Consider the following 12,390-nt stretch of genomic DNA (forward strand, 5'->3'; position numbering starts at 1 on the left):
CTCCTAGGAATCCGTGTCCCCCATACTCCTGGCCCTGTCTTCTCTGCCCAGGCTATTCTTGCATGTTGTAAAACCAACAAATGACGAACTATTTTCCTTGGTCGACTCTGGGGAACCTAAATGAAAACGCTTAGCTATCCCCAGGCAAAATTGGGCTATGGTCCATACGGCTCCGCTCCCCACTGCTGGCCCCAAGAGGACACAGAGCTACAGCAGTGGGAGGGTCCCATTTTACAGATGGAAAAACTGAGGCCCTGAAGGCTGAGCGTTGCAGCTGGGATCAAAGAACCTATTGCTGGGCTCCGAGTTGTTTACCCTCCTGACTCAGGGCTTTCCTGGACCCGTGATCCGAGCCTCAGTTTCCCTTCAGTTTAGAGCTTCCATGAGCCCTGCCCTCCCGGCCAGCCATAGGGAAGCCTAGGCCCTGTGCAGGAGTAAACTTCCAGGGAATTGTTGGCCCAAGCAGCCCACTGCATCCAGAGATCCTGTGACTTTGACCCACCCTGACGCTCCCTGTTGTGCAGGCGGGGCTCCTCCCCAGCCCTGAGAGTCACCTGAGGTGTTATCTGGACCTTTCTGCCCTGTTGACACTGCTTATGATGTTTTGCAATCAGAAAAGACAGGAGATTAAAAAGTGCCCGGCTGGGGACTTTGGATTTCAGCAAAGCGCCCTGGCCGTGCATTCGAGTTTTTCCTTTAGAAATCTGCCTCCGTGGGGCGGCCGATGCTGCCTGTCCGGCCACGTGGCCCTGCTCCTTGCTCCACATGGGGCCAGGCTCCTCCACCCCCAGCTCCCTCCCGTGGGACAGGACCCCCCACAGGCAGGCACATAGGCAGCTTCTAGAATGTTTGTGGAGCGGCTGTGTTTACCGTGAGAGCTGGGATTTGGGTGAAAGGCCCTCATGATGGAAGCCACGGCTGTGTCCCTGGCCTCAGACTTGTCGGGACTCACGTGGCTACAGATGGACCCCATGGGAAGCCCAGGGTGGAGCTAAAGAGGGGCGGCTGCGCTTGGCCCTCCTGGCCCTGGTTCTGGACGCTGCAGCCGTGGTGGGCTCTGGTCCTAGGGCTGGACCAGCTTCCCCCAACCAGGGCCGTCACCATCAGCATCATGACTTGGCCATGACCTGTGAAGGGGCTGGTGGGCCCGAGGGTTCCGCTCTGTGTCTGCTGCCTGCAGCCTCCCGAGGTGCCTAGGTGGGACGGGATGGAAAGGGGCACCACCTGTGCCCCTCCGCCCCTCAGCCAGACCCAGCCTTGTCCACCTGGGCTGCTTCCGGGAAGTCCTGGGAGGCAGGTTTGGATCTGGCAGCCTTTCCCACATCCTGTCCCTTACACACCACAGGATGAGTGGGAGGCTGCTGCTCTGCCGTTGCCCAGAGAGGGCCCCGAGGTCCTCTGCACAGCAAGGACAGGCCCTACTCCTCCCGGGCCCTGCTGTGCCAAGGGTCCCTCTCACGGGGCATCCAGAGGGCAGCCCCAGCCACTATCCTCCTGCCTCAGCAGGCCTCCTGTCATCTATCCCACACCATCTGTCCCATGCCATCCTGCCTCTCTGCTGGCCCCCAGGCCCCTCCCATCCTGGACAGCCGGCACCTCTGCCCCATTCTTCATGCCCCCGCCTGCATCCTGCTGGTCTCTGCGGCCGCCGGAGGGTGCCAGGGTGCAGGTGGACAGGATGAGACCCCCACCTGGCTTCCAGGGGCATGTGGCCAGCAGGCCCTGGGAAAGCCTTGCTGGACATGAGGCTGTCACTTCCTCCGTCCCACCCCCTTGGGCAGAGGGGTAGTATCGGGCACATCCCTCCAGCTAGGGGGCCCCAGAGCTGCAGCAGAGCTAGAGGCCCCAGCCGCCGACTGAGTTTCCGCCCAATGCTCTGGGTCCCGGAAGAAGCATGTGGTGCAATTCAGGCCCCGAGTTCTAGGCCGTGCATCCCACCCGGGGCCCCTGCCCAGCCCCCTCCTCCTCTTCTTCCCACAAGCCCGGCCTCAGCCTGTGCTCTTTGCTGGGTGCAGGGAGACCCTGGGAGGGCCTGTTGGGGTGTCAGGTGGAGGCCAGGCAGCGGGCGGGGTCCTGGGGCATCTCTGCCTCCTTAGTTCTCCAAGCAAGTCTCCACGGCTGAGCTCTCAGAGGCCAGGCCACGGGGGCAGGGGTCATCTGCATAGGACAGCCCCGCTCCCCTCAGCCTTCCCTGCCCAGGCTGAGCCCTGAACCCCTTTTTCCCTGGAAGACACAGGTCTTCCAGGATGGCTTCGTGTTTCTTTGCTGCCCACGCACCCATGGGAGACACCAGGTGGCAGTTCCCCACACCAGTCTCATTGTGAGGGGGAGTAGCCTCTGCTGCGTCCAGGACCCGGGACAGCTGCCCTTGAATCCAGGGGAGGCGGGGAGCGGGAAGGGTAAGAGGGGTGGTGGCGCCCCAGTACTCACCTGCCCTGCCCTCCTATCTCTGCAGCCTGTTCGACATGGGCGGTGAGTATTACTGCTTCGCTTCCGACATCACCTGCTCCTTTCCCGCCAACGGCAAGTTCACTGCAGACCAGAAGGCTGTCTACGAGGCGGTACTGCGGAGCTGCCGCGCCGTCATGGGTGCCATGAAGCCAGGTGAGCAGCGAGGCGGTGGGGGGAGGCACACCTAGCGTGGTGTTGGGGGCGCTGCTGTGTGGCAGGTGCCTGCAGGAACTGGGCCTGCGTGGCGTGACTTGAATCTCTCCACACTCTGGATGCTTAGTCCCTGAGTTTCCAGTGGTCTCTCCTAGGAAACAGGGCTGACCACCAGGCAGGGACAGACAGAACCGGGAAATGGGGACTCAGGCCAAGGCCCCCCCCATCTGGTGGCCTCCACCTGCACATCTCCACTGGCCGCCAGCACACCAGCCTGTCTCCTGCTTTGTCCTTAAGCGGTGTCTTCTCCAGGGAGGGCTCAGCCCACTTTGGACGCTGGCATGGGGTCAGAGCAGGTTCAGGTCCTGCCGGTGCTCTATGGCCTTGGGTGGAAAGCCCTCCTCTGGGTGGCTGTGTCCACGTCTGTAAATGGGGAGGCAGCGACTCACAGAGACTGAGTTAAACTGTGTAAAGCACCTGCAAGGCCGCCTGGCCTGTGGCACTGCCCTGCAGGGGTCACAGTCACTACCGTGATGGCCATGTTGAGGCCAGCGTGGGCCCGGTGTTTCTCTCTCCTATCGGCCAGCGTAGGCCAACCTGTCATGTCCCCACCCCTCCCAACCCTGGGCAGCCTGCACAGGCCCCACTGCTACCCCTTGACCTCCCACTGCATGCCATTGATGCCATTGATGTCTGGCAGGGCGGGCAGAGGAGGTGCCCTAGAGGGAAGCCAGCATCCTCCCAACAAAGCCAGCTTTCACGAGTTCCCCCTGGGCACCTCCCGCTGTCACCATCCCGCTCAGCCAGGCTCCTTCTGAGTGACTCCTGGGTCCTCATCCCGCTCAGCCAGGCTCCTTCTGAGTGACTCCTGGGTCCTCCATAGCCCTGGCAGGGGTGGAGTCCAGCATCCACAGGATCAAACCCCAGCTCTCTGCTCTGCAACAATAGAAACCATTTCCCAGCAGTGATGGGAGGTCCTGGCTTGTCACCTTTGCCCGGAGGAGAGAATTGAGGGATGTGGTCTTGTCATGTTCTTGCTTCAAGTCTTCCAGGGCTTCAACACAGCCCCGCTGCTGTAGTCCTTGGGTTCCCCAGAACCTGGGCAGGTTCCTATGGGCTCACCATGTGCTGGCCACCCCCTAGGCCTGGCCCTCTGCAGACACATGGCTCCCACGACTCTGACTGAGATCTGTTTGGCAGCTGCCAGGCTCCAGCCTGCAGTGCAGAGGGTCTTTCCCCGCCCACACCGGCCCAGGCACAGCTGGCCCCCCAAGGCACTCAGGCTCTCCGTCTTTGGTTATGATCTACAGAACAGTCCGCAGCCAGTTTGGTCATTTGGTGCTGCCACAAATTCACAGAGGTGGAAAATCAGGACAGAGCTGGGGCCAGGGCCGCAGCAGCCTAGGACAATGGCCCTGCACTCACAGCTGGATGGTCTGGCCAGGGCCCGCCTCAGCACACAGGCTGCGGCCACCTTCTGCAGCCTGGAGTCGCCTCCATCTGGGTCATGGTCAGAGATCACCTCATGTTGGCCAAGCCCAGGTCGTAGTCCAGCCCCCCAGCTTGCCCGCACCCTCATCCACTGCCTCCCACCCACAGCTATACAGACCTCCAGAGAGACAGGCAGGCCCCTGTGTAGGGGAGCTCAGGTGTCCTTCAGGAGCCACGTGGGCTCAACGCGGGCAGAGGGGACAGCCCAGTAGAGCAAAGCTGCAGAGTCCAGGATGCAGGCCCCAGGCCCAGAGTGCCCTGAGCCCAGCCCCAGCTCTGCTGCCTGCTGGCCAGGTACCTTACTTAAGCCCCAAACAGACCAAGGATAGACCCCTGCTCTCCTAAAGCAGAGTCCGGTGGGCCTGGCCAACTCTGGGCTGTGGCATCTGGTTAGACATGGAGTGCCCTCTGTTAAGGACCCACAGAGAGCTGCCCAGTGTGCCCTCAGTGTTCAAGGAAAAAGGAGGAAAGAAAGATCTGCTCCAGAATGTGGCCTCAGAACTCAACGGCTTGGCAATCGACTAAACAGTTCCTATGGCTCCACAGCCCATTGCTGGGATGAGTTGCAGCCTCGATCGCTGGCCCAAGTGCTGCTTCAGAGGGGCCCCCAGCCACCGTTGCTTTCAGAGGAGGCAGACTGTGGGCAAGCCTTTCCAGATGGTGTCCAGTCCAGCCTAGAGAGCCCCTGCCAGAGGCTGAGGAGCCACGGAGAGACGCGGGGGGCAGTGCCAGGCCCCAGCCCCACACCCTCACGCATCCAGCAGGAACAGAGCGTGACAAACGCATGAGTGCAAGCAGGTGGACCCCAGATATATCCCAGTAGGAAGACGAGACAGAAAATCCAAAAGTCAATAAGCTTGTGATGGGGCGACAGCGCTGATCGGACTCACCTGGTTTAGCGGCTACCAAGGAAAACAGCATTTCGTGCAGAATTGCTTTGCTTAAAAAGCAGCAGGCCGGGCTGAGTGGCTCACACTTGTAATCCCAGCACTTGGGAGGCGGGCGGATCACTTGAGGTCAGGAGTTGAAGACCAGCATGGGCAACATGGAGAAACCCTGTCTCTACTCAAATTACACCAATGAGCTGGGCGTGATGGCTCACGCCTGTAATCCCAGCTACTCAGGAGGCTGAGGCACGAGAATCGAATCGCTTGAACCTGGGAGGCGGAGGTGGCAGTGAGCCAAGATCGCACCACTGCACTCCAGCTTGGGTGATGGAGTGAGACCCTGTCTCAAAAAACCAAAAAAAAAGGAGCTGCCACCCCTGAATATGAATATACAGGTGTCTCCAGGCAGATGGGTGGTGAGGACAGAAGAGCGCCAGACGGCGTGGCCAGCGGGCCCTTGTGGGTAAAAGGAAGAGGGAGTGACAGCGTGAATTCCCGTGCGCCTGTGAGAACCACAAAGGAGGTGCAGGAAGGGACGGGGCAGAGTGCTCGCTGTATCCCTTCTTCTTCTTTCTGACTCTTCGGCCATAGGAAGCATCCCCCGTTAGCTGTCAAATCCAGACTCCACGAAGCAGTTGCCCGAGGGGCGCCACTCCTCCTTCCTTCACTCTGGGGATGAGAATTTCTTGCTCAGTTTTGAATACCAGTAGTCACTTGAATGAATGATCAGTGTTTCAGATCCAGCAGGAGGATTTGGCAGGTGAGCTTGGCCTGCAGTGTATTCACCTGGTACCTGTGAGCACACTCCTTTACCCTCCACGGAGGGCCCTCTGCCAGGCACAGCCTCTCAGGTGGACCAGTCTCTCTCAGACACCCTCCACGTACAGGGCTGGTCTCCCACTCTGTAGCCGTGCCAAGGTGGGCTGTGTCATGGCAAACTGTGTCACCATCACATCAAGTAGTAGTGTCAGACATCCACGGGCAGTTGCAAAATCCAGATGTCCAGGAAGTCAGAGCCCCAGGCTGCAAGGGGCTGAGGCTCCCAGCGGTGAAGCAGAGCTCTGAGGGGCAGGGGCCCACCGAGCCCAGCAACCCTGGACACCCAAGCATCAGGCTGACGAGCTCAGCATGGTCAGCGGGCAGTGCCGGGCCCATCAGGGAGCCAGAGGCAGCACCAGGCCACAGGGAGCAGGACGGCGGATTGACACAGCACGGGGGGCCGAGGCCTGGGGGGCGTTTGGTGGGAAAGCCATTGTCTTCCCCCTCGGTCCTGAGCTGAGACCAGGGATGGCCCCGCCCTGGCTGGCCTCACCTGCAGGAATGCCTGCTGCGGCCTGGGCAGGACCTGGATGACATCGCCACAGCTGGCATACTGGCCAGCTCAGTGGCCCAACTCAGCAGCCCCAAGTCTGTCCAGAAAGTGGCCAGGTGTGTGGGCAAGTCCCCAAGCCCCACGTGGCACTGAGAAAGGCCTGAGCTGGGTCTCCCGTCCTGTGGTGCTGCCTGATTCATGCTGACTCTTGGGGCAGGCACAGGCCTCAGGCCTGGCAGGGGTGTCTGGGCCACCAGGCCAAGCCCCGCTAGGCTCGTCTCAGACCATGGGAGGCAGGTCCTCGCCCAGCTCCACTCCCGCCCACCACTGGGCTTCACTGCCCAGACCCAGCCTAGGGTCTGGAGGATCCCTGTGTAAGGGAATGGAGCAGATCCCCAGCAGGCCCCCCCACACCTACCACCCGCACTGAGCTGTGTGACACTGATGTCCCCCAAGAGCAGAGTCGGACTCCATCTGGATCACACACAGTGATGGCCCGTGGGGCAGGCCCTGAGCCCACAGAGCTGCCTTCCGGATGGGGCAGGTCACCTCCCGTAGCATCAAGGAGGCCGTGACCAGGTCAGCCCCCTGCCCCATCCCGGCGGAAATGCCCTGGGTTTGTGGGTTCAATTCCTGGGCCAAGACAAACACCCCACCGAGACTGCCCGACTGCATCCTGTGACCTTCCAGGGAGAGTAAATAAAGCAGGAAACCCCATAGCTAAGCCCAAAGGAGAGGAAGGAAGGAATGATCAGGACGCTGGGGAGTTGAGGAATGCAGGCCTTGGCCCCCGATCCTAGGGCCGGAGGGGAGCATTCCTCACTGTCACTCACAGTCAGTGAGGAAGGAGGCTGCGCTCGCCCAGACCGGAACACTACCCTGCTGCTGGGAGTCCATAGGCGAGTGGCAGGCCAGGCCCGGCAGCTGCAGGACCTCGGGGAGTGCCATGCACGGGAGGCTGGATGGGATCCAAGCTCAGCACGCCTCCTGTCTTGGGGCAGGCTGCTCTCCCCATGCAGACCCCTGCATGCATGGTGAGGGGAACAGGGGGAAGCACTGCTAGGACGGATGGATGAGCCCGGCAGGGTGGCCCTGAGCCAGGGTCTGCATTGGCACAGCCACAGCAGGAAGGCTGTACCTAGAAGCAGCACAGCTGTCCCCATCCCATGGGCTCAGTCCCTGCAGCCACCCTGGATCGCCAGAGGACCCCAGCACTGAGGGCCCCACACCCTCTGCCTGTAAGCCTCCTGCAGCCTCGCCTCCCAGCCCCCACCCAGCTCCCTCTCCTCCTCGCCCACCTGCCCTCCTTGGCTTCCCCGCCTTCCTCTCCTCTTTCCCGTGCTCACCCAGGAGCCTCCTGTGCCCCTGTCACTGGGGGCCCAGTTCTTATCAACCTGGAACAGCAATGGTGGCCCACGATTGTGTTTCGTCCCCCACTCCTGGCTCTGTCCCTGCCCTCAGGGTCCTGGCCACTTGTGACTGACGGGGTGCTGCTGATGTGAGGTCAGAGGAGGGGAAAGAAGTGGCAGGAAGTGCCCCCACCTCCAAAACAGGCCTGACAGGGCGAGAGGGGGCACTGAGGCATGGGGTGACCAGGTGGCTGGCAGGGACCCAGCAGCACCGGCCCCGGCCCACCTGGCATATGTCTCCTGTGGCCCCGTGGTCAGGGGCACCTCTGCCAACTTTGCTTCCCTCCCAGCCAGCGCCAGGGACAGGGGCCCAGCCGCTAGACTTCCGGTCAGGCCTCATCCTCCGAGACGGCATGGAGTGCAGGGCTCAGGCAGACAGGCATGGCAGCCACGTGCCACCCCAGCCACAGATACCCTCTGTGGCAGGCGCCAGGACGGGGAGGGCTGTCTTCAGTGTGGGCACCATGTCCACCCCTCCTGCCGGCCACAACGGTGAGCCAGTTCCCTGGCCTCTTCTTACTCCTTGGGGCACTCTGCCAGGGTGTGGGGCAGGAGACTCAAGGAGCAGCCTGGGCCAACACAGCGCCCGCTCTCGCACAGGGGTGAGCGGGTCCCCGGAGGTTCTGGCAGCAGACTGGGTTCTACCCACATCCCATGCAGGGTGGGGTGAGCTGGAAGTCCTCAGCCCCATGCCAGCTCAGCCAGCCCTCAGGGCCTGCCCTGGGACCCCGGCCAGAGCCTGCTGTCCTGCACCCCCAGAGCCTGGCTCACTCCCATCCATCCCGAGGGCCGTGTTCCACAGATGAAGCGCGCTGTTTGTCTGGAAGCAGCTCTGAGGACGCTGCCTTTGTAGCTGGGTCAGGCCTGGAGCCCCTGGGGCTGTCACACTCCGGGTAGGAGGCCTGGGGGCTGTGATGGGTGCTTTGAGGCTCCAAGGAGCTGGCCTGGGCCCTAGGCCCAGCAGGAGCGGGTGCTGCCTGAGGAGACCAAGTGGACTCAGACCACCCAGGGGCCACTCTGGCCACACCTGGGGGCTGGGCAGCGGGAGCAGCGGGGCTTGTTCCTCTGAGCCCTGCCATTTCACTGGGCCATGATGGGACGCTAACCTAGAGGCTGCCCTGCCCGTTCTAGGGTCTGAGTACACAGAGGAGCAGGAGATGGGGCACAACACTGGCTGCAAGAGAGCCGTGAGGGAGGCTGGGGCTCCCCTCGTTCCAGGAGTTTACCAAGCACCTGCTGCGTGCCAGGCAGACAGCAGGGTACGGGCACCGCCCTTGCAAGGCCCAGAGGTCATAACCAGGCCCAGCTGTGCTGTGTGTGCCATGAACTCTCAAAGCGCAGGAAGGGGCAATCACATAGGGCTTCCTGGAGGAGGAGCCTCAACACAGAGGCCCACAGGAGGAATAGGAGCACATCTGGGAAAAGGGGCTCGGAGGAGGTGGCCCCAGCTAAGGAAACAGCAGGTGGGGAGGGCCAGTTCTTGGGACCCATGGCCTTGGTCCGGCCGCCCCTCCCAGGAGTGGGTGAGGGAGAGGCTGGAGACCAGGCCAGGCTGAGAACCTGGGCTTCAAATGGGGCTGTTTGCCCCATTCATTCTAAAGAGATGGCCCAGGCATCCGAGGGTTGTGCAGCGGCGGAGGGAGCTGGGCAGACTCCAGGAGGGGTGGGGCAGGTGCAGGGGTGCTCTGGAAAGCCAGAATGAGGTTTGGCGCTTGCTGGGGGTTGGGGCATGCAGGGCAGCTGCTGCCCAGCTTCTGCTGTGTGATTCCCAGTGTGGCATCTGGCTATAGGTTGGCTAGGGGCTGGGGGTGCCTTCCAGCCTGGACTAGAGAGTTTGACGGTATCTCCAGGCTGCCAGGGTGGGAGGAGCCTGAGAGGGCCCGGGCCGGCAAGGAAGCCCTCAAGTTGGTGCCCACCCCGCCAGCCTAGTGCAAGGACAGTGACCCTCACACACTCCAGGGGCCCCCGCCCAGGCCATGGGTGTTGTAACCACCATCCGGGCCAGATGCTGTGGCCAAGTTGCTGGAGGTTGAATCACTGTCACAACCCTAACCACACACAGGCAGAAACTCCCCGCTCCCGGCCAAGAGAGTTGTGTGCAAGGCCTTCCCCGAGGGTGCACAGGCGAGGAAGACCAGCGGCGCCGAGGGGACCCCCGGGCCGGCACGTCTGGGCGGCGCCGGGCCTGCCCCCGGGAAGGGCCACCGCGGAGCATGATTTATACCTGATTCCCGCCCTCTGCGGAGGCTGGGCCAAGAACACAGCCCACTACTGAAGTTAGCCTGGTTGGAAGGCTGGCTGCACTTCCCGGGGCTCCCCTTTGGTGACCAGAGAAGGGCCCGTCCAAGAGGAAGCAGTTGAGCTGGGCTTGGGGCACGAGCCACGCACAGGAGGCCTCCCAGCACCACGTGCCAGCTTTGCAGGCTGTTGGGGGACCTGAGGGGCACTCACTTTATGCCGGGCCCAGCGGTGTACTCGGGAGACCCCCACCCTCGGAGTGAGACATGAGAAGCAAACGAGCAGATCCGTCCAGGGGACTGCTGCAGGCTGGATGGACGGTGCAAGGAGAAATCCCCAGACCTGGGACAGCAAGGCAGGAAGGTCTCCGCTGAGAGGGGACAGCTTTTATGCAGAGACCCCTCAGATGAGGCATCACAGGCCAAGGCCTGGCACAGGCCACAGCAAAGGGCCTGAGGTAAAAAGGCCTGTGTGCCTTAAGGTGGCCTGGTCTCTGGCGGATGCAGCAGCAGGGAGGAAGGGCAAGGTGGGCCGGGATTGTTCGGGCTGGGGTCTCAGAAGAGCAGCAGCAGAGGCTGGGCAGGCTTGGCGCATACCCGAGGAACAAATGAACATCAAGTGTGGAACCGGGGCTGGCTGGTCATGCACGATGGAGGAATGGTGTCCGGGGTGCTGTCCCTAGCCCCCAGGTGACAGAGGCTCACGGAGGTGGGGGAGCAGCCAAGTGGGCTCCAGTTACTCAGGTCTCCTTTTCCGGGATGCTGTGCCCTTCAGAAAAGCCAGGGGTGCAGGCCGGGCCAGCCAGGGGTGTGTGTGCGCCCGGGGCTGCCCAGACACAGGGCAGTGGCAGCCAGAGTTGCCCCAGGCCTGCCTGGGCTCTCCCCCATGCCAGACCCCAGACCCCAGGATGGTCGCCCCCCACCTCAGGCCCTTGGAGGCTGGGGCAGGGAGCTGGGCTCTGAGGAGGATCCCTGCTCTGTGTGGAGGGTGGGGGCAGGTCTGAGCGTCTCCACCCCTGCCACCCTTAGGCCACAGCCATGGCAGAGGCGCTGCGCTGTGAATGGCAGGCAACACCCTACTGCCTGCCCAAAGCCGTGTGCCCCCAGCCCGCCTGATACCCAGCACCAGGGTGGCCAACTCTGGCACTAAAGGGGTCCCAACATGAGGGACTTGTGCCCAGTGAGTGTCGGGGGTGATGGCCTGTGTCCCAGTGTGGACTTTCATCCCTGTTCGCCAGCCGAACCCATCATCTGCCCTCCGCCAGCCACAGAGGTTCAGAATCCTGCGTCTCACAGCCCAGCCCTCGTCAGCTCAGGGTCTCCTGGGCCCCTCCCACAGCAGCGATCGGCAGTGATGGGCCATGCAGGGCAGGCTCTGGCTCTGCGCCAAGGCAGTCTGGCAGGGAGGCCCTTAGGAGCCAAGGTCACTCCGCCTGGTGGGGCTGGACCTCACCAGGAGGTGCCGCAGGGAATTGCCGGGTGCCCTCTCCAGCCAGTGAGCTGCGCATTGATCAGGGCCCCCTGCCACGCACCTGGCCAGAGTGTCCTGGGGCCCCAGCCTCTGCCAGAACATGGCCTGCCCAAACCCAGTCCCCATGGGGTCAGGGCAGGAGGCCTCACCTGCCTCGGGTCCTTGTCTGGTGCTCAGGCCAAGTCCAGCAGTGGAAGCTGCCATGAGGAGAGGCTGATGCTGGGATTCCACAGAGTCCGGGGGTGGGACGGGCACACCCTTGGGCTGCTGAGACTCTACGTGGGGGGCTCTCCAAGGGCATCCTTCCTAGGGGCCATGCTCCAGAGCCCCACAGAGCCTGTGTGGCCCCCAAAGCTCTGTGCTTAGGAAGTTCTCTCCATGGTGACCTTCGCCCCACTAACATGCGGCAGAGATGAGTTGGATTCGAAGCTGGGGCTTGGACATCTGGGCTCCCCTGGAGATGGTGCCGCTGCTGTTGGCAGGCGGGGCCCCAGACCCCTGCCAGCCAGCTCTTGGGGCCGTGCCAGCCACACCTTCTCCCCAGAAACCTTTGCTCCCTGCAGCAGCTCCGGGGGTGACTCTTCCCCATTCTGGGATGTGCAGAGACCCCTCTTTTCAGCCGCGGGCTTCCCCACTACGCCACAGCAGCAAAACGCCATCAGAGCTCTGAGCCAGGGTTTGGGCCTGAGGCTCAGGGCCAGGGCCCACGGAGTCTCCCAGTGTCTGCTACTGGGGAGACATGCGCATTTCTCCTCCTGGTGCCCAGGGATTTGGCTGGGTTCCCCTGGGCCCGGAAGCACAGGCTGTTCGGGGTGGACACGCCATGGGCTACAAAGTAGACCCAGGCTGGGCCCCTGGCCACAGGTGACAGGAACCTGCCCTAGGGGGAGAATGGAGGCATAAGAAGGGTCCTGCAGTCCAGAGCTTTAGCTGGGAAAGCTCAGCACAGGGGGCCACCCTAGTCCTTGTCCCTTACCCC

The 12,390-nt window shown here is 62.5% G+C and overlaps 2 protein-coding genes across 2 annotated transcripts in view; both read left to right on the plus strand.

Annotated features, from left to right (window-relative positions):
- The window catches only part of PEPD (peptidase D), an 873,572-nt gene that overhangs the window by 856,629 nt on the left and 4,553 nt on the right, over positions 1-12,390 (plus strand). The window contains exon 13 of the mRNA XM_050768467.1: positions 2,456-2,604. Coding sequence (XP_050624424.1) covers positions 2,456-2,604 — 149 coding nt within the window. The remainder of the gene's footprint in view (positions 1-2,455; positions 2,605-12,390) is intronic.
- SLC7A10 (solute carrier family 7 member 10) overlaps positions 1-12,390 on the plus strand; it is a 315,424-nt gene that overhangs the window by 118,866 nt on the left and 184,168 nt on the right. The gene's annotated exons all lie outside the window — the stretch shown is intronic.

This window comes from Macaca thibetana, chromosome 19 (genome assembly GCF_024542745.1).
Source record: "Macaca thibetana thibetana isolate TM-01 chromosome 19, ASM2454274v1, whole genome shotgun sequence".
In the NCBI taxonomy this organism is placed as follows: Eukaryota; Metazoa; Chordata; class Mammalia; order Primates; family Cercopithecidae; genus Macaca; species Macaca thibetana.